The sequence below is a fragment of the Sycon ciliatum genome, chromosome 6 (assembly GCF_964019385.1).
Source record: "Sycon ciliatum chromosome 6, ocSycCili1.1, whole genome shotgun sequence".
NCBI classification, from domain to species: Eukaryota; Metazoa; Porifera; class Calcarea; order Leucosolenida; family Sycettidae; genus Sycon; species Sycon ciliatum.
In genome coordinates this window covers 2,038,431-2,061,944 of record NC_088648.1, presented here as the reverse complement: position 1 = coordinate 2,061,944, position 23,514 = coordinate 2,038,431, and the positions used below count along the sequence as shown (strand labels likewise).

Genomic DNA, 23,514 nt, shown 5'->3' with positions numbered 1-23,514 from the left:
CTGGAGTAGATCTTAGCGGCTGCAGCGAGTGTGTTCAGATTCGCTGCCTGTACAGTGTGCAGCTCTGACATCTCTAGCACTGATTCAGCTGTTGTTGCTGTCGATGTGGTTGTTGTTGTGAGAGGAGTGCATGTGGCCTGTGTGTCGACGAACAGGGAGTCCGGAGGTAGAAAGCCCGGTTCGAGACGCTGCGGTGTCTTGGTAGCCGGTCGCAATGCTGTGGTGTGTGCGGTCGCTGCTCTGCTTGTGCCGACGCCGCCATCAGGCTTTGCAGCAGCTTGGAAGGAGCTCTGTCGTCGCAGGCTGATACCCCTGCGCAGTGTAGGCGGTTTGCTGGCCGCTCCGGTGTCGACAAGCCATGCGCTCTCGTCAGCAGCCAGTGGCTGAACGGGCACGAGGCTGTCTTGCCAGCGCGACTGGTACTCGCCGAGGGCAGTGCTGGATGACCAGGCCATGCCGTGCCAGGTTGCCTTGCCGACTCGGCGCACCGCTGACTTTGCGCCGGCAACACCGCTGGCCTCGGACAGGAGTGGTATGGTGAGTGGCGTCTTGCCAGACTTAACCCTGCTACTACCAGCACTGCCACTGCCGCTACCGCTGCCGCCGCTGCTGCTATCTAGAGCATGGGCACTGACCGGATGTATCAAGCGCATGGATAGGAGAACTTGCGGCGTTTGCGGCCGGCTGAACTTCACGGCAACGATCGAGTGCGGCTTGCTGGCCAGTCGCTCCGCTTTGAAAGTGAACAGGCCGCACGTTTCCGCGGCAATGCGGTGCTCCGCCGTAGTCCAAATATAGAAGGTGTGAGTGTGCGTCACGGAGAGCATGTGTGTACACTGTAGCCAGGCCACCAGACCGGGTTGAGGGGGCAGGGCGGTGCCCGGGAAAGTCCCCCCGGTCGCTCCTGCCGCCACCAGTAGAAAGTAGACTGGATGTGAGGGCAGGCGCTGCGCCATGGACTCGGCCAGCTGTGAGAGGTGTTCACGTTGAGACTGTACATTTCCGTCATCAACATCATCGCACAGCAGTATGAGTCGACCGAGAGGCTGCTTGTCCGCCCAGAGTCGACATGCTTCAACCACATCATCCACAAGATGCACTCCATTCTCTGTGGTGCTGGGCCGGCCGACTGCCGTGTGTTCTATGAACAATGCCGGCGTGTTCCATTCGAATTCCGACTCGCATGACAACAGCGATGTTACGGTACCTGTCTGAACTCCATCGCCAGTGATGTCGCTTGTCGTCACACTGGGTATGTCTGGTGGAGCTATCGCCGTCTGCCGTAACACATGCCTCCTGCTTGCACCGCGATGCTGTCGCTGCTGCGCCTGCTGCTCATCGCTGAACCACAAGTTCAGGTAGATGTCGACCAAGTCGGGAGTGACGTCATGATGACTTAACGAACGTCCGCCGTCCACGTGCGGTGCCGTGCTCCAGTACCAGCTCCAGAGGCATTGGCGGAGTGAGAATCTTGGCCTGAACACCAGGCAGCGACACTGGCAACTCGGCAGCTTTGCTCTGACCTTGCTGAAGTAGGACGAGCGCAGGCCGGAGCTCCAGTTGAGGTCGTCCACGACTACGCTGCGGCCTCTCCTCAGAATATCCAGGACATACACGATGAGTTGGGCCAAGCTGCGGACATTCTTGCGATTGTCTGCATAGATTTGCTGTGGGCACACGCGTTCGTGCGTGCTCTGCAAATTATACACGTAGTACAGCGTCTTTCCGGAGAACGGTGGCCCCACGAATAGCACCAGTTCTACTGCCTTGCTGCATGTATCAACCATTGGTGATTCGTAACATTGGCACGCCGACAGACGTGACAGTTACACACAGAATCCACACGCGCGCAGGCTACATCGTTCTGCAAGGTGGTGGGATACTTCGCCAGTGCACTAAATCAACTCCAACGTCCGACCATCATTCATGCCATCACTACCATTCCAAGCATAAGTTTCACTTCCAAACATTACCTTTGCAACAACTGGGCATTTTTCACGTCTTCGCTTTCAAACTCAAATCAAACTCTTCGGCCAAGGAGGCTGCACCACTCACGGCGCGGCCACGTGCCTTTGGCGATAGCTAGCTATAGAATAAAGCTGGAAAGTCAGTAAAAATCAGGGAGTCATCAAATAAAAAAATACTTCCAAGCCTTCTTGCATGGCAGCGCTAGCGCTGCAGCATGTATGCCAGTAATACTGGCAGTGAGTAGCTACAAAATATAGGCTGTCTTGCACAATGTAGAGTCCGTAAAACAACTGACAACCCCAACGACGTGATGCCCTCTCGTTTTTCCAGGGAGTACAGTATGATACTATTCCCTGGATGTAGCTGGGGAAGTTCAGCACGCCGCAAGCGCGCACAGACACAGACACAGACACACACACACACACAAGCACACAAGCACACAAACACACCCAGCAGGCACACCGTCACGATAGGTCACCGCACTGGCCAAAGCAGGCACACTCATCAAAAGACGACCATAACAGTTATCATACAATGCACTCAGAATTCTCACTTTCTCAGTCAAAGAAAGTATAGAAAAAGGCCGATCAAAATGCCCGGCAAGCAATAACAGAGTGTGTATGGCATAACACACGTACACTCGCTAAAAAACACGGGGAGCAAACTTTGAACATGAGAAATCAGTAGTATAGTTGTGCAGTCACAACAAACAGTATACTGAGTTGTGCAGTCACAACAAACAACCAGGCAAGCAAGTGGCAGATGACATGGAGTATAACGATGCATGGCGAAAAAGACAATCGCAACAAAAAAAAAGAAGAAGAACAACAACACCAAGGTCTAATGTTAGTATAGGAATAGTGAGCACAGAGCACTGAGCACTGAGCATAATGTGCATGGCGCTTGCCTGCCATGTCGCGCCGTGCGCGCGTGCTACGTGCCGTCGATAGTGATATAGAGAATCTCTGAGCGAATGCATGTGCAGTACCAGTATGGGCAGGCAGGCATAGTGTGGGGTGACGTCATCACCACTCGCCGCATCACACTGCAACGCAGACACGAGCAACTCGGTATATATTGCAAGGAAATGAAGAAACTAATGGAAAAGATACAAATCATGCTAGCACACATAGGCTATGGGCAAGGGGGAGGAGGCAGACCATGGGTTTGTATCATGATAGCACACAAACGTTTTGCTAACAACAAAGGTAAATACTGTTTCATGAACGGGTCAATTATTATTATCATTATAGTAGTCAAAAATAAATGAAAACAACAACAACCAGCGAGGTAAACTAGACGAAGGCATATGGACAGACAGCGGTGGCGATGAAGAGCAGTAAAAAAGGTTTCACGACCAGACGACTAGACAAAAACAGGCAGAGAGGAAGTCACAGCCACTTGAACGACGAGTAGCACATGCAGCTAGTGTCGTGCGTCTAGATCAGGGTGCGTACCTCGTCCAGCAGATTAGATGCCAGCGTTGAGTCGGAGCACTTGACGTTGACAGTCAATGTATTGCCCTGTACATAACACACAATGTTGCGCAAGCAGCAGCAGCAGCAGCAACAGTGGCGGCGGCAGCAGTAGCAGCAGCAGCAACAGAGGCAGCAGCAGCAGCAGCAACAGTGGCAGCAGCAGCGGCCATGGTAGGAAAGGCACAGCACAATGAAACAAGAACATGAACGACAACATATGACAAAAAGACGCTTCTACGACTCAAACTGCCACACCATGGGCTAGGTAGAGCAATATCAGACCAAGAAAAAGTTAAACTTTTGAAAAACACACATGCACCCACACATACACACACACACACACACACACACCCACCCACCCACACACCACACGCGCACGCATGTACACACGTACACACGTACACACCCACCCACACACCCACACACCCACACACCCACACACACACACACACATGAACATACTTCGAAGTACACCAGTGGACAGAGATACTTACCGTATGTTTGATGAGCATGCAGATATGATGTTGTTGCAGTGAGTTGCCATGTAGCGATGCACTGCCATCCATTTGTTCCACAACTGCAGAGTGTATGTGGTGAGTGCACGTGTGTGGACAGGCAGACACAACACCAGACACAACACATATACAGAGCTGGTTTAGAAATGCTTTCTTGTTCATTAGCCTTCATTGCCATAGAAAGTATATGAACCCTGAAACCAAAAAAAGGTGGCAGATACAATCATACAACATTACACCTTCAAACAGCAGAGCCCTTTGGCAACATACCCAACACTATCTGGCGTAAGTGTCCCCACCAACCAAACTAGCTGGCACACAGGCACACAGAGACACACAGAGACACACTAGCACCAACTAGCCATCACTCACCAGCAAGATGGATACTGCCACAGACCGCAGCCAGAGCTGAGTTGAAATCCGGCGTTGCCTTGTAGGGAAACTGCACACCCAACACAGCACACAGAGAATAGAGCAACACGAGTGTGAGTGCAAGAAAACAGTCACGGTCATCTGTCACTGTGACCAGAGGACTGGAGAAAGTCCAGGATATCGTTCTTCACAAAGTGTATGTATGTGTAGCTGTGTACGAGACGAGACAGAGATAGAGAGAGAGAGAGACATACAGGACCACCATACCTTGGAAGACTTGGCATCACAAAGATCTCCACTAGCAAGCAGTGTTGCGAACATCTTGCTTGTCATTGGCATGGCCATGATGAACGACGAGCACGGCATCGGTAGCTTGAAGTCAATCTTGTTACTCGTAGCACCATCCTCGCCCTTCACCATGTACGTCAGTGTGCCACGGAGTTTCTGTGGCACAACTATACTCTCCACCACAAAGGCAAACTGGGCTTCATTTGACGAGCCTGTGAGCATAAAGAATTCGACAAAATTTGTAAGAAGACCACAAGTGGTGATGTGCTGAAAAAGAGAACGGGATTTTTTTGGACTGTAATTTCATCAACAACTTGCATGAATGTGTGTGCGTGTTTGTGTGTGCGCGTGTGTGTGTGTATGTATGGGTGTGTTTGTTTGCGCACGCATGGGTGCACAAGCGCACGTATAATTAATTTACGCTTGAGAGAGTGCACCCATGGGTGCACTGCCACTTGCAAGCAACTCACCGGCTGGAAGCTGGAATGGGACACGAATGCCTTCATGAGTTGGTGTGCCCATCTACAAATCAACAGAACACATATACACACGCACACACACACACGCACACATACACACACGCACACCAACACGCCACGTTACCAACACAGAGTGTGACCAAAAACCACACCCTGACAAGCCATCATTCGGACTGCAGTCCCCCCCCCCCCCCCCGCCCATACATAGCTGAGCAATACATGTACATACCGGTCTGATCATCTTGACATTGAGTGAGTCCAGGACATTGAACTCGAGGTTGATCATCTGCTGCGCTGTCAGGTTACTGTGTGCACACAACACACAAGAGCAGAGATCACGACAACAATACAGTATTACGCACACAAAGAAACAGGCAAAACAACATGCCCATTAGCCTGATAGCCTGGACGATTGTCAATCGACAGCCACACATGCATACGATACGAAAACCGAGAAATCAGTGTACATGCAACGTTACAAGGGAAGAAATCAATAGACCAGCAGCTAGAGTGGATGCTTGTCTACTCTGATTGTCTTGCTAGACTAATCACCAAGCAGGTCAACATCATAAGAATTCCTTCTTTACCGGAAAATGACTGATGCCAAGGCCTGGTTGTTTCCGACTCGCATTTGACACGTCTGTACATGTACATGGGAGATGAACACACAGCGACACACCGCATGAACAAACAAACACACGTGCACACACACACACGCACACGCATCGGCACACAAGAAGACAATCATGCACAAACATACAAACTCAGAGCAAATGCAAAGGTTAAACAGCTAGCCAGGACCTCCGGCCACCCGTGTTGTTGATTACATGCACCGTGGGAGGAACAAACTCAAGGCTGCACTTGACAACCTCCAACAACCTCCATCACATATTCTGTTATTCTACAGTGCTGCTCAATGAAATGTGATTGCGTAAGCACTGGTCTAGGACTGCACAATGTCCGGCATGGCATCAACAAGAACGGGGGGTTGGCCTCCTAGCCTAGACCGTTCTTATTTTCACGTATTACAGTCTATGCACAGTTGAGTCACCGTGTATACATTGACATGCTATGCTTGGTGAAATTCTAGCCTGGTGGTTCTTCCCCGCTCGGCAGTACTCTACCCTTTCAACTCCCATGTACCAGCATTCACATACATGTCTAGCTAACGTTCTCTCTTACCAGCTCAATGTTCTTGTCCTTAGCTAGGTCATTGTAAGGAACGGTGGGTGGTAGGGCAGGTGATGCCGCAGTCGCTACCAGCTCCTCATCTCCATTTACAGCTACATCAGCTGTGACTGCTGCAGCCGCTGCCTTAGACTTCTTCTTCTTTTTGCCCTTCTCCTCCTTCTCTGCAGCTTTCTTCGATTTCTGGACAGGGGAAGGGGGAGAGAGAGAGAGAGAGAGAGAGTGAGCAAGAGAGAGAGAGAGAGAGAGAGAGAGAGAGAGAGAGAGAGAGAGAGAGAGAGAGGGGGGGAGAGAGAGAGAGAGAGAGAGAGAGAGAGGAGAGAGAGAGAGAGAGGGGGGGGGGGGAGAGAGAGAGAGAGAGAGAGACACACACACACACACACACACACACACACACACACACACACACACACAGAAAGACGGAGAGAGAAAGAGAGAGACAGAGATGTTGAGCTGAAGAAAAGTAAGCAAACACAAATGGACAGTCCTGGAAAATTGATCTAACAGAACATATCCATGCAGGGCACAGCCTCTCCACAGAACATAAGCTAACACACCTGCACTGGGAGCAGCTAGTAGTATGGACAACGGATCTAAGCATTACACTGAACACAAGCTACGCTACACTTTACCGTACAGGCTACAGTACACTATAGCACTGTACACACTCTGCTCCGTACCTTCTTCTTCTCGGGCTCTGCTGCTGCTGCTGCTGCTGCAACTGGAGCTGCGGCAGCGGGTGCAGGTGCTGCTACAGCCTGGAAGGAGAAGACAATGGAGAGCAGGATAAGAAAGCAGAGGATGAGAAAACGTTGGTAACCAACACAAACACACAAACACATGCACATAAACACAATGTAAAATATGACTGCTTGCTTGCCCAAGAGAGTTAGCAGCAGCAGCAGGAAAAGGTGGAGAAGCCGCAGTAGCAGCAGCAGCAGGAGGAGGAGTGGCAGCATCAATTGCCACATCGTATCTACCAGAGCAAGAATGCCAGCAGCAACTCTGGCCGCCCAGCGCATAGTAACATCGGCACTAACCGGTGCTGGGGCATCACTTGATGTCAGCCAGAAGTCCAGGTCATCCACCGTAGGTTCCTATGACAGAACAACAGAACACAAACACACATTCCATGTTATCTAAGGTGTGGGTGAGCAATACAACATGCAAGCACAACCAGTCAATTGGCAAAAATTCATAAAAGGTCAAATACCGGTACTCCACAAATGGACACAAATTCAAAGAGATTAGAATAAACAGGGGAAAAGAACAGTCATGTCAGAGTTGTATTTTCCGGTAGCTATTGTTGGTGAACAAATTCCTTCCATGTTGACAGTGTTACCCTGCCATGAGAGGTTCTTACTGTTTGAGTTCTCGTACAAATTCAAAAATGGAAGAGAGTGGATGACATAGAACTGGCTGATAACATCCACACTGATCGGCATGGAAATAGTGCTCGAATAACACAAGCAAATCAGATTTTCAAACTTTTCGCGTTTCGAAATTTTAGCTGCAAAGCTCTACACTGTAGCCAGTGTACCTTTGGAGCTGCGGCCGCTGCAGACGCTGCTGCTACTGCTTCAGCACCTATATACACATGTATACAAACACACACATGCATACACACACATGCATACACACACATGCATACACACACATGCATACACACACACACACACACACACACACACACATACACACACACACACATGCATACACAGACAGACAGACAGACAGACACACACCAACACATGTACACAAGAACAATTCTTTGTCACACGAGAGCCAGTGAAGATAGGGACGAACCTCAGCACATGCAACCAGAAATAAGAGAACCCTGAACATGCCACAGAACTCATACATGCACAACTGACAGGACATTCGTGAAAGTGAGCAGCTCCGACCTGGCCGACATCCTGAAAAGGACATTCACAGTACATTGAAACCTGTCGAAGCTGACCGCTCAAGGGACCTTCAAAATGTGGTCCCCATGTACAGGTTGTCCCCATATCCAGGGTCATTTGACTGGAAATAACACCGCTTGGTCCTAAATGTAGTGGTCCTCTAGGACAGGTGGTCATCTTATCAGAGTGGTCGCCTTCACAGGTTTTACTGTATTTAGACTTGACTGGGTGTAAACGTCAGGTAGGAACTCCCGTCAACGTAAGTAATTTCAAGCACCTTGGGCGCTTGCTGAAGAGAGGTTAGACTGTCATTTCATGAATGGATCAGCTGTCATACCACACACACCCTGCACTATGCTATAGGTGCTGTATCTATCTTGTATGCATGTGGATCTTGCCTCCCAGTACTCCACACTATACACAGCATGATACCACAGAAGCCTGGCTTAGGCTAGGGTTTACAGCAAGCAAATGGCACCCTACCTTTCGTTTTCTTGCCCTTCTTCTTCTTTTTGCCTTCTGCTGCTGGTGGATCGGCCACTGCTGCTGCTGGCGCTGCGGTAGCACCTTCTGAGAAACCAGGGATCTACGAGATATGGCCAGACAGATGGAGAAACACACACACACACACACACACGCACACGCATGCAGTTGCACGCACACACGCACGCACACACATATACCAGTGTGTATGCCATCAGCAGGTTGTTGATACACAATGAGTTATAGGCTTAGACAAGCTCTGCTTGAAGCTGATGTAGAAGAAAGACCGTCTGACGCATAGGTGTTCAAGATGGAAAACAAAGATGAAAACAGTTGCCAAAACGGTTTTCACCGAGCGGACGGGCTTAATCCATGCACAGACAAGCTGAGGATCGAAGCACCAATGTCTGTCATCCTTGGTTGATGTGGATAAAGGTACGTTCTCCAATGCACGAGCATGTTACGTAGAGTGTGGAGAGTCTCCTCTTGGTGCAGAGAGATAGACAATTACACATACACCCACCGGGCTTATCCTGAGGAGAGAGAGACACACACACACAGACAAATACGCATGCACACACAGAACATATCCCAGAGAGAGAGAGAGAGAGAGAGAGAGAGAGAGAGAGAGAGAGAGAGAGAGAGAGAGAGAGAGAGAGAGAGAGAGAGAGAGAGAGAGAGAGAGAGAGAGAGAAAGAGAAAGAGAGAAATACACATGCACACACAGAACATATCCCGGAAGGAGAGGGAGAGACAGGCACGGAGCATATACTCACCAATTCCATTGGTTCCTCCACAGCTGCGGCAGCAGCAGGCTCATCCTCTTCGTCGTCGTCAGCATGCTTCTTCTTTTTCTTTTTCTTCCCATCCTTCTCTGACTTGCCCTTCTTCTTTTTCTGCAGCACAAACACACATCCATGAACAGTGAGTAATGGGTTGATATTGTTCACAAGTATACCAACACTTGAAGGGCTCCTATCCAAAACGAGATGAATCCATTTTGTGGAAATTTCAGGCATTACATTTTTTCATTTGTTCTTCGGTCTGCACTGCAGCATCAGTGGCTGTTATCGCGTTTTGCAGAAGAACACAAACTCCTTCAGGCATCATTTCGACTGGGATGTATCGCGTTTTGACCCGCAAAACCAAGAGTACACAACCCCCCCCCCCCCCCCCCCCCAGAGTGTGCAACTCGACTATGGGTGCTGTCCCGACAGAATTTCAAGTTGATGTCATTTTGATGATGCAATGCGCACTGTACACGGATTATCAGACGAATCCGGAACCTGTGGTTGACCGAAGCCGATCTGATCCTGTACAACTTATTGCAAAGAAATACGTGTGATGCGTTGACACCAGTACACATGTTGTAAATCACTGGTGTAAGGAACATTGCGTCAACTTGAAATTCTGTCGGGACAGCAGGGTATGTGGGAGTTGCACACTCTGGGGGATTATGTACTCTTGGTAAAACTGACACCCAGATGTCCGTGGGGTGAAAACGAATTATGTCGTGACAAAAAAAAAAACGCAAGCAAAAGCTCCGGCTTGGTCTTTATCGCGTTTTGAATTGGAGCCCTTCACTTGTTCACAACACACATTGATCTCTAGAGAACCTAAGGGTGGGTTTGGTTGGTACGATCTAGAACAGGATCGAACAGCTGGTGCACATGGAGCAGCCTCATGCCAACCAAACGGTACTCCAGAAACAGAGCACATTTTTGTGAGAAAATGTGCCAAACTTGGTGCATTCTTCAAAATGTGTATGGGTCACCATGGTCACTTTGTACGGTACGGCGAATCCAACCCAAAAGCGTATGCACGTGATCATCTGGGACCAAAATCGATGTTCCCGCCAGGTTTCACTGTGAAAAAGTGAAACTGCTCGGTCTGCTCCGGCCTCGAGGCCGGAGCAAGCAGAACATGTTCTGGCCGACCCAGAACAGGTGCAGCCCCAACCAAACGCGCTGTTCTGGTGAATCCTGTTCTAGTTCGTACCAACCAAACGCGCCCTTACTGTCCCTGCATGTAGCTCATGCGTAGTGAAAAAAAACAACTGAAAATGCTGCACATGAACATAAAAATGACAGCCTTCACTTCATTCCACCCACCTTCTCCGCTTTCTCCTCGGGATGCTCAAGAACCACCCTGTGTTGACGGACTGGCAGCACTTCGTCATCGCGAAGTGGCCTGTGTAAAGCAGATAGACACACACACACACACACACCTCAGACCTCAGACATGCCCATCGCGGAAGCGATGATAGCGAACAGCTATGATAGACATAGCAACTTGTGCTGGGATTACACCATTCAACAGCTTGCAAGGCTGATGAATTGACCGCCACTATTTTTAGCCTGGTATCCACCACACAGCTGTTTGAAGTGACTTTTTCTGGTCAGTGAATCCCTATTTTTCGTTTTTCCATTTTTTTCCTACACACACCACACCACATACTCCGGCATACACTGGCTGTTGGTAACCACCCAGGAGAATGAAAGAAAAGCCAGGAAGAGTCTGAGAAAGAGAAGAAAGACGTGTGCGACCATAATCGTCGGGAATTGAACCCGCAACCTCTCGATTGGAAATCGACTGCACATACCACTGCACCATATGGGACACACACACACACACACACACACACACACGTACACACACACACACACGTACACACACACTCATCAGTATCCAAGAATCCACACGCCAACTCACTACTAGAAGCAACAGACACATACACACAAATGATCACATTATGCACCCCATCGATGCGTTATTTTCTTCCTTCTTTCTTTTTCCTTCTCTTGCCATGGCTGGCTAACGTCCCCTCCTTTGCATTGGTTTCTGCCATTGAACGGCGAAATAAGAAATAAGAAATAAAAAAGTAAAAGGGGTAGATGTATACAGATAGCTGGACTTACTCGTCTAGACTGATTTCAGCCAGTGCACGATGGGGGTCATCCACAGCTAATGAGCCATCATCCTTGTCACTGTCCGCTGCATTCTATATACACGAAGACAAACAGACAGATAAACACGAATAAACAGATTGAGTGATAAACAGACAGATAAACACACGTATGCGCCCGCACACAAGAACCCACAGGCACAGCCACAAGGACATGAAACATCCAGTCTAAGCTACAGCAGGCCACGTATTCAAACGCAGTTACCCTCTTTCACTTGCTCCCTCAACCCCCCACTGTCCTGCCATGCACTAACAACTGGCATACGATGTACGTACCTCTGGCATGTCCTCCTCCACCACAATGTCAGCACGACGAACAACTTCCTCCTCATCATCATCACCACGTCCTGAACAACCAGCAACATACACAACATGTAAGAAGAGAATACTGATTGAAAGCAGCAGAAGCAGCAGCAGCAGCAGCAGTAGCAAGGGGGACACCAGACTTCCTTGTACTTGAAAGTACCAGTAACCAGCACAGCAGCAATGCCGAGACAAGATCAAGCATTGCCGGGACAAGATCAAGAGAGGCATCTTGCAGCCCCATAGCCGCTAACCATCCAGGTGAATTTGAAGTAGACAATCGTGCACAGCCAAGAAGCCTCAATTCTTCCCACAACAAATACTCTTGCTGTCTTGTTACAATGGTGTACAGCCAGGCAGTAGACAAGTTGCACCTGTCTGCTCAACACATCTACATAGTAGAATATTACTATGAGTAGTCAGTCAGTACACAGGTTCCTCATGTCTGCTTTCCCCACAAGCCACCTACACAGAATACAAGTAGCATGAGAGCAGCAAGTGAGTTCTGTGAGGGGAAACCCCCAAGGCCGGGGGGATATTCTCAACCATGATTTAGCGATGAGCTATGCCCTGTCGCAGCCCACGCAGGCGTAGCGCAGGGTGTGAAAAAAACCCTGTGCACCAACACGGGATACATTGAGTTTCTTTTACTTCATGTATGCTAACAACAAAGCCTGTCACAAGCTGCTTAACAATGCCAGTTCCAAGCACAGCTATATACACCATCAACTACTGCTTCGAAGTCAATACTTCGAAGTGCATGTTTGCTGCTGTGGGCTGTAAGCCTATATTTCTGAGCTATGACCAATTGTCTCTTGTCTGAAAACTTTAGAGCTCCATTTTTTGGCTGCACGCAGCAACATTTTAGCACAGATAACAAAACGGCGGCAGACACCATCCTGCCTGGTTCCGTGAAGTCTGTCTGCCTCTCACCTCGTCCTTTCTTGCCTTTCTTTCCCTTCTTTCCCTTTTTGCCTTTCTTGCCGGTGACGGGTTCTGAAACTGGACAGGACAGAACGAATACAGAGAGAGAGAGAGAGAGAGAGAGAGAGAGAGAGAGAGAGAGAGAGAGAGAGAGAGAGAGAGAGGGAGAGTCAACAGTAACTCCACGTTTCAGACATTCACGAATCAGGAGGCTAATGAAATGTCCTGAGCAGTCGTATAGCGAGATGCATGCGAAAGGTTGTCAATGCTGGTACTCTCTCGCCCACACAATATTACGGACCAGTAACTTACTTTCTAGTGTGAGTGGCACATCCAGTTGCAACGTTGTGACGGGTATACCTTCTACAATCAGACCGGCACCGGAATCCTATTGCACAGAGAGAGAGAGAGAGAGAGAGAGAGAGAGAGAGAGAGAGAGAGAGAGAGAGAGAGAGAGAGAGAGAGAGAGAGAGAGAGAGAGAGAGAGAGAGAGAGAGCACACAACAGCACACCACAGCACACCACAGCACACAAAAGTACAACATAAGTTAACACACCACAGCACAGGCAATTCTCCTGACAGAATATACACGCTTGGTGTACAGTCACTTGACGCCATGTGTGTCTACTTCATCTATACGTATGGATGGTACCATGAGTATGAGGGCTATACGGCCATATGTTTTCACGAGTGCATAGCACGAGGGACACACTACACACAGAGCACGGATGGTACAATCCATAGAACGGCCGCTGATTGGCTGAAATTGCCCAGATCGTACCGTACCATGGGATAACACTATTCTATACAAAGAGTTGTATACGTGATCTCTTTCCACAGTTTTATGAAGAGGATCTTGAGTGCAGCTGGGTCCAGTGGTTCGTTTACAAGGCTGTAATCCGTTCATTCTGGTCATTCAAGACTTTTCAAATCGGTGTCCAAAAGTGTAATCGAACACGTACATTGTGTCCACCGTCATGCCCAGAAACTCAATCAAGTCTAGCAGTTAGTACGGCACAGGAAAACTCACTCTCTTTGATGCTGGTGATGCTATTGGTGCAGACATTGGCAGATAGTGAGGGTTGGAGAGTTTAGCCTGGCGACGTGCCTCACGTCTCTGCAGGATAGTACAATGCAGGGGAGAAACGTGAGTCAGTGATGGTTGAGAGATATAGAGGGTGAGATAGAGAGCGAGGGTGAGATAGAGAGTGAGGGAGAGAGAGAGAGTGAGTGAGAAGCGAATTACAGAGGGGAGTACATGAAGGACAGAAAGAGAGTGAGTGAGAAGCGAATTACAGAGGGGAGTACATGAAGGACACAAGGGAGGACGCAGACAGCCCGTATGACACTAGCAAGTCACACAAACACATTGCACGGCCCATCAGCAACACTTCAAGAACATGACAATATCCACCCCACTAACCTTTTCATCCTCTTCCGCTTCTTCCCTCTCTTCCTTCTTGGACTTCTTCGGCCTAACGACACATCATGCACAAAGCAACACAATCACATCACAGCAGAAGTGGCTACTTTCCAACAGCTGCAGGTAGCGGAGATCCCAGAATTCAGCCATTTCATGGAAACACAAGCTTTTCCCCGACTGAGCTGCCCCAGTGTGACTATTAATTTCAGGAAAAATATTTCAACTTTTCGGTCACACTAATTATAACCATCATCAGGAATGAAGTGGGATACAGGATTCTAAGAAAGAGCAGAACTATTATTAGTAAATTTGGCCACCCGCCTACTGCTCTTTCGCTCTCCGAAACTCAACACTTGCAAAGCAGATACCTTCATAGTACAAAAAAAATCCCATCAGCCACACCACCAGGACTCCAAGCAGGGACCTTGCCGGAGCGGAAATAGAAACAAGCTTGCCAGTGTTGACAACGTCCTTACTTGACTTCCTCCTTGACGTCTACGGCTGCTGCCGCCGAAGCACTACTGCCGCCGCCGAAGAAAGCTGCGCCGGCATCTACTTCCTCCTCACTCTCCGATGGCGGATCATTGATCCATTTATCCAGGTCCAAGCTGTGGGCAAGAAGGACAACAACAACAACAACAACAACAACAACAAACACAGTCACAATGTTGTTAGCACAATATTACTACATGTACTAGTACCATCTCCCAACACAACAGAAAAACAGGTTACAGGTACACGCAGAGCACCACCAGTGCTAATGACCGCAACAGCAGCAGCAGCAGCAGCAGCAGCAGCAGCAGCAGCAGCAGCAACAGCAACAACAACAACAATAACAACAGCAGCAGCAGCAGCAACAGCAGCTGGAACCGGCTGATTTGTTCACCCAGAGCTTCGGCAATGCGGGCATGCAGCTGGTGCATGTTCCCTTTTCTGCACGTGCACCTATTGGCATCGCTTGTTCCCATCATTCCAGTCGGCTTATGCGAAGGCTAGCCAAGCTTGCATGGTAATTCCAACGCAGAAGAGCGTAACATTATAAAACTAGCAATGGCAAGACAGGCACCAGCACCATCACTCATAGCAGCAACAAACCAGAAACCACAGCCAAGCACCACAGCTTTTGTTGTACTGTACCGCTCGTCCACTGGTACGCATGCATTATGCATAACTTGAGTATTTTATGACTTGGACGATGCGATCATCACGGCAAGTAATGTTAGTTAGTTACGAGATATGAAAGTACTGATGAAAATCGTTACTTTAGGGCCTGGTCAGACTGCGGCAAATTTTGGTTGCCTGACGAAAACAGAACAGCGTCCAGAATTTGAATCGCGATCACACTACACATGTGGGGAGAATGAAAATTCAAACTTCATTTCGAGCGTCAAGTGGTAATCCCCACGAACGACGTCAAATTCCTTCTCCTTGGGGATCGCCAACACCTTCAGGGCAATCCTTGCAACCATCCTTATGAGTTTTGTTGCTGTCCGTGGCCAATTAGCTCCTCGATATCGAGATGAAAAAATCAGTGATTATCAGCGTCAATGGCGTATCAGCGTCAAATCCTGTTTGGAGCGGAAAAGCGTGGTCCGTTCTTGCATTTTTTTGGAGCGTCAACTCCCGCTTTTGCCGCTCTGGCGGCAAGTTACTATGGAGATTCGGATTATAATCCTAGGATTATTTCGATTTTGCCGCAGTCTGACCAGGCCCTTACACTCTGTACAAGATGTTGGCGACTTTTGTTCTATGTTCACAGATAATTTTTTCCGAATTGGTCGAGAACTCACAAATCTAGCACTTTTGAATTTTGATAAAATACTCGAGATAATCGAATACTCGATCGAATATTATGAATGAGTGATCGATTGGTCAAGATAGATACTCGTTTCACCCCTAACCGCAGGACATCGACAGACGGTAAATGGCACACACATACCCCCCCCCCCCCCCACACACACACACGACAGAAACGCAATCCCTGACCTCAATCATGTACGACAACCAAGGAGTACAGCTGGAAAGCCTCACCCCGTGACAGCACTGAGCAGCAACAGGCTCCAGACTAGAACCACTTTGTTTTCCACAGCACGAGACAATTCTTTTTAAAAGTGAGCAATAGAATAAAAGACAACGGTCACAGTGCATACGCAAAGCACACGCATACTCGCATAGCCCTGCCAAGTAAACTCAACGTACCCCTCTGGCACTGGGACCTTCTTCTGAGCTTTCGGAGCAACGGGGTTCATCTCACCGTCAAACAGAGCAAAGAACTCTTCTGTCACATCAGTGTCTGCAGAGCAGTAGAGAAGAAATACACACATTCTCAGTATTCTAATCAGGATAGAATATTTAGTCTCCGGATTACAGCAAAGCAAAGGCTGAAAATACACGAACACAAGCCATGCGAGGAATATTCGGACATTCAAAATAAAAAAATACTAGAATATTGGCACCAGAAATAATATCCGAAAGGAAGCAGCAAACTTGAAAATTCGTACTGTATGGTGGTATTAGAGAGGTTAAGATGCACGTTATTTTTGACGTGACGTGCAATTATTTCACGTCAAATTTGGCGTAAAACACCAATTTTAAACGTGAGCTCCAGGTCACTCGCGTTGTTTTCCAACGCGCGAGCCCAATAACGCGAGCTGAACTTTTGTTTCTCGTCAGAGATATCGTGCATCTTAACCTCTCTATTATCCAGTCTGAACCTTGATCTCCTGAGCAGTATCCGATAAGAATGTTGAGTCTTATTGAGTGAAGTGAGTGAGCCACATTAGAAGAATATAATATTCGCTCGGTTGCCAAAGCAGTAGTTTGAGAGAATATTAGTTCGAAGAAAACACCATTCATTGCATCACTAACACACACACACACGGTACACACACACACACGGTACACACACACGGTACACACACGGTACACACACACGCACACAAGGAGAGGCCAGCTCCTCACCTTTCTCTTCCAAGCGGCGGATGTACTTCAGGAGCTGCACTGCTGCACAGCCTCTCTCCTGCACTTCCAGGTCACTGGCTTGTACGTACATGGGCAGTGCATCGTCCAATAACTGCAGCACTTCTTCCGCATCATCGTTGTCATCCTATGCATAACGAACACACACAAGCACGCAGAGCAGCAAGCACCATGAAGCACCATGAAGCAACATGGTTTCGCGATTCTCCATTCGATGGATTTCCGAAAGAAAAAGACAACCGTGGGAAAGAGCAGAGTCGGGAAACCGGTCTCAGGCCTGCAATGTTCACCTTACATGCTGGCTCCAGGGTTTGTAATGCAGATCGAAATGTGGATATACTGCAAAGCTGTGCCCAAGTGCCAGGCGTATTCTTGCACGAGCCGACAAGAGTACTGTACCATGCTTTTATTTAAATCAGGCATGCATCCACACCCACACACACCCACCCACACTATTTCCATGTATTCGGGCACGAAGACCAAGCTGATGTGTCAAATGCCCATCTTCAAGACCCGGGTACATACAATGTACATGTAACTCATCAGTCTAACAACGTACAGCAAAACCTGGTTTAAGTGACCATCCCACGGTGCAAGCAAATGCGGTCGTTAAAGCCAGGTGGTCTTTAGAACCAGGTCCCACAGTGTCTGTGTAGAACTGTCGGTGCATGGAAAAACGGTCGTTATGAGCAGGTGGTCGCTAAACACAGAGGTCGCTTACACCAGGTTTTACTGTACATCATCACCGGAAAAGAAGGCATATCCTAAAGCAGTACGATGATAAGCATTGGGAAAGAAGGTCTCTGCAGCTTCCAATGAGTATTCTACACATCAGAACATACCTCCTCAGCACCCTTCTTGCGAATGAATGCGTAGAGCTTGAGAATGTTCTGCACGAACACCGCCTGGATGTGACCTGGCAATGCGCTACAGTGTGGCTTCAGCATCGTTTCCAACGCAGTACGGGCATTGGGCAACAAACTGCACACACAGACACACAACATTCCATGTCAACTCAGGAAGTCAGTGGGTGCTACGATGCACGCACATACATGCAAGTACCATATACCATTATACACACACGCGCACATGATGTACGCATACGTTATCGCCAAAAATGAATAGATGACCACTGCCAACCGCGCCATGAAACGACTAAATCGGCATATGATACTGACGGATAAAAAGATGGGATAGAAAATAGCTCTTGGTCAATTCCAGGGATACAAAACAGTGCAGTATAGTTTCTTCCTTGCACATCACAAGGTAATTTTCCACAGTACATGGAATGGCTGCACACGTGTTTGCTGAGTGCCTAACCTGGCATATTCTCCGCAGATCCAGCCTGCTGCATAGAGCACTTCACAGATACCATTGCGCAGACCTGAGCCCTTCAGAATGTGAGAGTTCTCCAGCAGTACCGCCTGATACACAGCAGCAGCAGCCACATAGACACACAAACACACACCACAAACGAGAGAGAGAGAGAGAGAGAGAGAGAGAGAGAGAGAGAGAGAGTGAAGGAGAGAGGCAGACAGAGAGAGAGAGAGAGAGAGTGAAGGAGAGAGGCAGACAGAGAAAGAGGGAGAGGCCAACACACGTGCACACACACAGACACAGACACACAGATACACACACACACAGAAAAGTCACCAACCAACCCAGTAGCTCTAAGCTTACTGCACTAGCATGGGAGTGAGACAAGTATCAAAAACAACTTACAATTAGGAGAAGACAAAATTCCTTACTGGAAGATTCACTGGCTGAATCATTCAACAGTCAACACACCGCTAAAGGCAATAACAACGTGCTGGGCAATTAACATCCGCTTGCACGTACCATTTGACGCACGGCAAACGGCCGTACAGACTTGACGCGAATGGCCACGTCCATCATGCTGTTGGCAATGAGGCGTCCCTTGCGTGTGCCCTCCATCCTTGTCAGCTCCACTAACACAGTTATGTACCTTGTAGAGTGAGCAAAGGAGAACACAAAGACACAACATTGGTACGCTGTTCGTCAGTTTGATGGAACGGAAAGGGAAACAGCCTGGAAACATCGACGATTGCCACCAGGGGTGTTCGCTATAGGTCAACGATACTCTTTCGCCCAGCTATGGTGTACACGTCATCCCAGGAGAGGCTGTTCAGCATTTTCTTCAGACTCGACACTCACGCTTTCCTGTGAATCAACAGAAACTGGTGATACGCAGCCCTTACTGTGAGAGTGGAGATACAACCTCACATACACGGCGGGTCATAGAACTAATTTCTGTTGCCGTGCATACACAACCACTGCCTGTCACCGACGTCCTTTCCAAAGATCAGGTTCAGTAACAGATTGAATGTAGTGACCGCTCTCTATCTCAGGAAGGAGTTGTATCCAATCGCCACTGTATAACGATTTCTTTCTCCTCAACTCACACTATGAAAAAGCTCCAATGTCCAAACGCTTGGAGGAATGAAGCAGACCCATTCACAGTGTCCAAGACCAAGTGATGGTGGCGTCATTGATTGATTCCATTCAGAGGACTTTGATAACCCATTCCCGTAACACACTACCAGTGCAACAAGACACCATAGAATTCTCGAGAACTCTGCTATCCAAGGCACCTATCCATGCATTATTCATTAATCAACAGACAACCGTATTAGGCAACTCCCATCAACATGTTTGGGAGAGAGAGTGAGAGAGAGAGAGAGAGAGAGAGAGAGAGAGAGATAGAGAGAGAGAACCAGCAAATGCGAGCACACATCTTACCACTCAAAGTTGGTGACAAACTGGTAGTTGGATTGAGTGCAGAGATCAACAACCTTGCTAAGAACCTCATCACGATAGACTGAGCGCACAGACACAGACACATACACACATACACACAGGCAGACAGACACACATAAGTTATACAAATAGTGAATACACAGGCAGACAAACACCCACACACGCGAGCACTACACTGTATGGCAGCCACACTGCAAGTTTGAACTGCAGGACAGTCCAATCAGTGAGGAAGTGGTACAGGTACTAGCACAGCAAGCTTGGGGGCAGCAATCCAAACCTTCGGACACAAGTTCAGTATCGATAGCAGTGCAGGATGAGAGCTACTCTAGCCTGGGGACTGGACTCTGGACCATTCTCTACAGGATCATCTCCCACATCCCTACTCAATAATATTGTAGGTTTAGGTTATAATGTATTAGTTTCTGGTGTACGCGTAGCGACCTCGCTTCTTTTCGCTGAATGCACATATGATCTCCTTTGTTCTTCATCAGTTCTCAAGAGTGTGATCAGATGATGTTGATATCATGTGGTGTATACAGGTAGTAAAAGTAGACACAGATGAAGATGAAGCTTTCCCCCTGCTACCTCACTGCCGCCCACGTTCCATGCAGTTACACATGCAAACACCATTCATCGTGATCCGTACCTTGGCCCTCGGCTTTGTCCATATGCGCCATAAGCTTCTTGACAATGTCAACAATGTTCTTCTTGGAAACCTGAAATTCACAATGACAGAAGCAGCAGCAGCATCAACAGAAACAAGAACGATGATGATGATGGCGGCAACGACAACAAGAAGTCACAAACTGATAGTGTCAGTAGGGATGGTGGTGGTACGATGCAATGTAACAATAGAGTACAATACAGTAAAAGCAGACATTTTCGGTGGTGTTTTATTTCGGTAACTTCGGTGCCGAAATGTTTGCCGAAAATAAAACGCACCGAAAATGTCGGTACTAGTACAAGTACACTTACCTGGAAAACGGGTTTTACCGAAAATTTCCCCCCACCGAACCGCCGATTTTGGAGAATACCGAAAATATTACACCACCGAAAATTTCTGCTTTTACAATACTAATAATTATTCTTTGGCTGAACCAGCATATGGATAGAGTAGAAGCTCTCACCACCAGCCCACCGATGGCCCTGCTAAATGAAGCTGACCCTGCACGGAAGTATCCTGATTTTGAGTAAACAAATTAACTGGACGTTTGAACCAACACAGTCAAACCTGAACAAAACAAATCCTGGAGAATTTGAAGTCACACTGGCCACAGAGAGACAAGGCCGATGTATACCACAGTGCTGGCAACTGAAGTCCGACCCTGAAGCGGTGCGCTCACACATTGCAAAGACCCAGCAACGGATTGTAACACAACGAAGTGGAGACCGCTAGAATCGGTGCTGAACTCGGGCACGGAAAATCAGTGGGGTTGGATTTCAGCCGCCACCAGTGTAGTAGCCCAGAAGGACATGTCAATGACTGAGGTCCAATACTACTACTCACCATGCCGGAGAGAAGATCGAGGGCACGAAGTCGAATGGACTCGTCACGTCCGTCCAAGCACTCCAAAATCAAATCCCTACAAAAAAGAAGAAGCACACAGACACGCGTACAGTGAAGGAAAGAAAGAGAGTGAGCGAAAAGAGAGAGTACTCGAGAGTTCGAGAGAGACAGATGGAGAGAGAGAGAGAAAGAGAGATGATCTAGACTAAGTTGTAGGGTCAACGGTTGGGAACCACCAGGCCACGGACGCAATCATCTATTCTCCGAAGACTTGAATCACAGAGATTCAACAGTAGATTTCAAAGGACACAGGAAGGTTGAGTCACAGGAAGATGGATGAAGCATGTACAGAAATCCCCCCCCCCCCCCTCCCCCCAAAAAACTTCCAAGCCTGGTCAGTTTACTTGTAACTCCAGGCACAGCTAGGAAAGGGTTTGCTCCCCACACTGGAGCCCAAACATTCCTAACAAATCATTGCCAAAGTCGCTACCACTTATTTCAGGCACAGTGCATCAATAATACGCTGAGCCAGCACAATGACTTACTTGTGAGCTTGTACGACTTTAGGATGGTGTTTGAGAATCTGACCAAGGGCGCGCAGACCGAGGTATCTCACTGTTATACACCGCAACAGCACAACAGCACAAGACACAAGGAAATGGAACTACGCATCAACAAAGGAAGCAACAATGCAGCAAGGCTTCTTTCTACAGATGGCTACACATTCAGCATGAAGCACAGAGAAGGTATTGGAGGCGAGTTCAAAATCAGCATGAAAACAATAACAGCAATGAAAGTGGCAATGGCGTACGTCTTGCCCACTCCCCCCCCCCCCCCCCCCCACACACACCACCACCACTATTAATTTCTCTTCCTCTGCTTACAGTTGGGGTCAGCGTCGTTCTCGATCATCTCACGAAGTTTCCCAGAGCAGAGCTGCATAACACGCACACACAGCAAAGCAGCGATAGAACGTAAACAACAGTGCATAACGCCTTCAACACACATGCCGATAGGACAATACTGACAAGCAACTACTAACAAACACAATATTGTTTCTACAAACAGCATTCTATTCGATAATAGCAGGTATGCAGCAGCTTTCGGCCTGTCCATCAATGAATTAGTCCTTGCATTCATGCACTTTTCGCAATATACCAATCACAAGTGAAGGAACCATGTCGGTGTGAAAGTCATCGCTGACTTGAACATTTTCATTAGATTGATGGAATCGGAGATGGGAAAAAGTAAAAAAACTTGAATTTCACATCGCAGGACTTGCTGTGGTCTGTTTACCTGTATTGAAGGCAGATGATTGGGAAGACCTGAGATGACTGTGTTCACACACTCAAATGAGAGTGATGTGGCCGATGTGCTCTGAATCAGGCTGGTGAGTGGGTCTACCAGCTTCTTGGCAAGACGTGGCTCCAATGGCGTCAGCGCACCAAACTAACAGACAGACAGACAGACAGAAGAAAACATCACAAATACACACAATGAACCAAGACAACAGGAACACACGACGTGCATGCGAGATGTTACAACAAACCATAAATGTATTTTTCGGAGTATAAGCCGCACTGGAGTATAAGCCCCCCCCCCCCCCCCCCCCCCCCTACCCTCTCTCTCTCTCTTTGCCACGAAATACAGAGATCTACCCTCTTTATGACAGTTTGATCTTCGGAGTATAAGCTGCATCCCCCCCCCCCCTTTTTGGGAGAAATTTTGAGTGTTCAAAGTGCGGCTTATGCTCGGGAAAGTACGGTAAGTGTTCTGAACATCAGCATTTCGTACACAGCAAGAAATCTCACACGAGCACAAAGCACCAACAACGCACTGCCTGTTGGAGAAAATGCAAACTCTCGGACACATAGGCGTACGTGCATTGATCCATACTGAATTATCGGTTGGGGTAAGATTAGAAGTATGTCGGATACAAACTACTACTACACATCCCTG

The 23,514-nt window shown here is 48.2% G+C and overlaps 1 protein-coding gene across 1 annotated transcript in view; it reads right to left on the bottom strand.

Annotated features, from left to right (window-relative positions):
* Window positions 1-2,488: 2,488 nt before the first annotated feature.
* The window catches only part of LOC135819140 (AP-3 complex subunit delta-1-like), a 28,900-nt gene continuing 7,874 nt past the window's right edge, over window positions 2,489-23,514 (bottom strand). The window contains exons 9-40 of the mRNA XM_065332297.1: window positions 22,852-23,004; window positions 22,440-22,491; window positions 22,101-22,170; window positions 21,556-21,631; window positions 20,695-20,764; window positions 20,031-20,109; window positions 19,110-19,236; window positions 18,591-18,694; window positions 18,113-18,251; window positions 17,253-17,397; window positions 16,491-16,584; window positions 14,768-14,899; window positions 14,292-14,343; window positions 13,899-13,985; window positions 13,180-13,255; window positions 12,877-12,945; window positions 11,917-11,987; window positions 11,594-11,676; window positions 10,787-10,865; window positions 9,452-9,571; window positions 8,676-8,778; window positions 7,829-7,875; window positions 7,329-7,385; window positions 6,969-7,046; window positions 6,283-6,471; window positions 5,688-5,740; window positions 5,330-5,405; window positions 5,092-5,143; window positions 4,601-4,833; window positions 4,334-4,403; window positions 3,941-4,023; window positions 2,489-3,491 (exon numbers count right to left, since the gene is read on the bottom strand). Of these exons, the coding sequence (XP_065188369.1) occupies window positions 3,408-3,491; window positions 3,941-4,023; window positions 4,334-4,403; window positions 4,601-4,833; window positions 5,092-5,143; window positions 5,330-5,405; window positions 5,688-5,740; window positions 6,283-6,471; window positions 6,969-7,046; window positions 7,329-7,385; window positions 7,829-7,875; window positions 8,676-8,778; window positions 9,452-9,571; window positions 10,787-10,865; window positions 11,594-11,676; window positions 11,917-11,987; window positions 12,877-12,945; window positions 13,180-13,255; window positions 13,899-13,985; window positions 14,292-14,343; window positions 14,768-14,899; window positions 16,491-16,584; window positions 17,253-17,397; window positions 18,113-18,251; window positions 18,591-18,694; window positions 19,110-19,236; window positions 20,031-20,109; window positions 20,695-20,764; window positions 21,556-21,631; window positions 22,101-22,170; window positions 22,440-22,491; window positions 22,852-23,004 (3,003 nt within the window). The 3' untranslated portion in view covers window positions 2,489-3,407. The remainder of the gene's footprint in view (window positions 3,492-3,940; window positions 4,024-4,333; window positions 4,404-4,600; window positions 4,834-5,091; window positions 5,144-5,329; window positions 5,406-5,687; window positions 5,741-6,282; window positions 6,472-6,968; window positions 7,047-7,328; window positions 7,386-7,828; window positions 7,876-8,675; window positions 8,779-9,451; window positions 9,572-10,786; window positions 10,866-11,593; window positions 11,677-11,916; window positions 11,988-12,876; window positions 12,946-13,179; window positions 13,256-13,898; window positions 13,986-14,291; window positions 14,344-14,767; window positions 14,900-16,490; window positions 16,585-17,252; window positions 17,398-18,112; window positions 18,252-18,590; window positions 18,695-19,109; window positions 19,237-20,030; window positions 20,110-20,694; window positions 20,765-21,555; window positions 21,632-22,100; window positions 22,171-22,439; window positions 22,492-22,851; window positions 23,005-23,514) is intronic.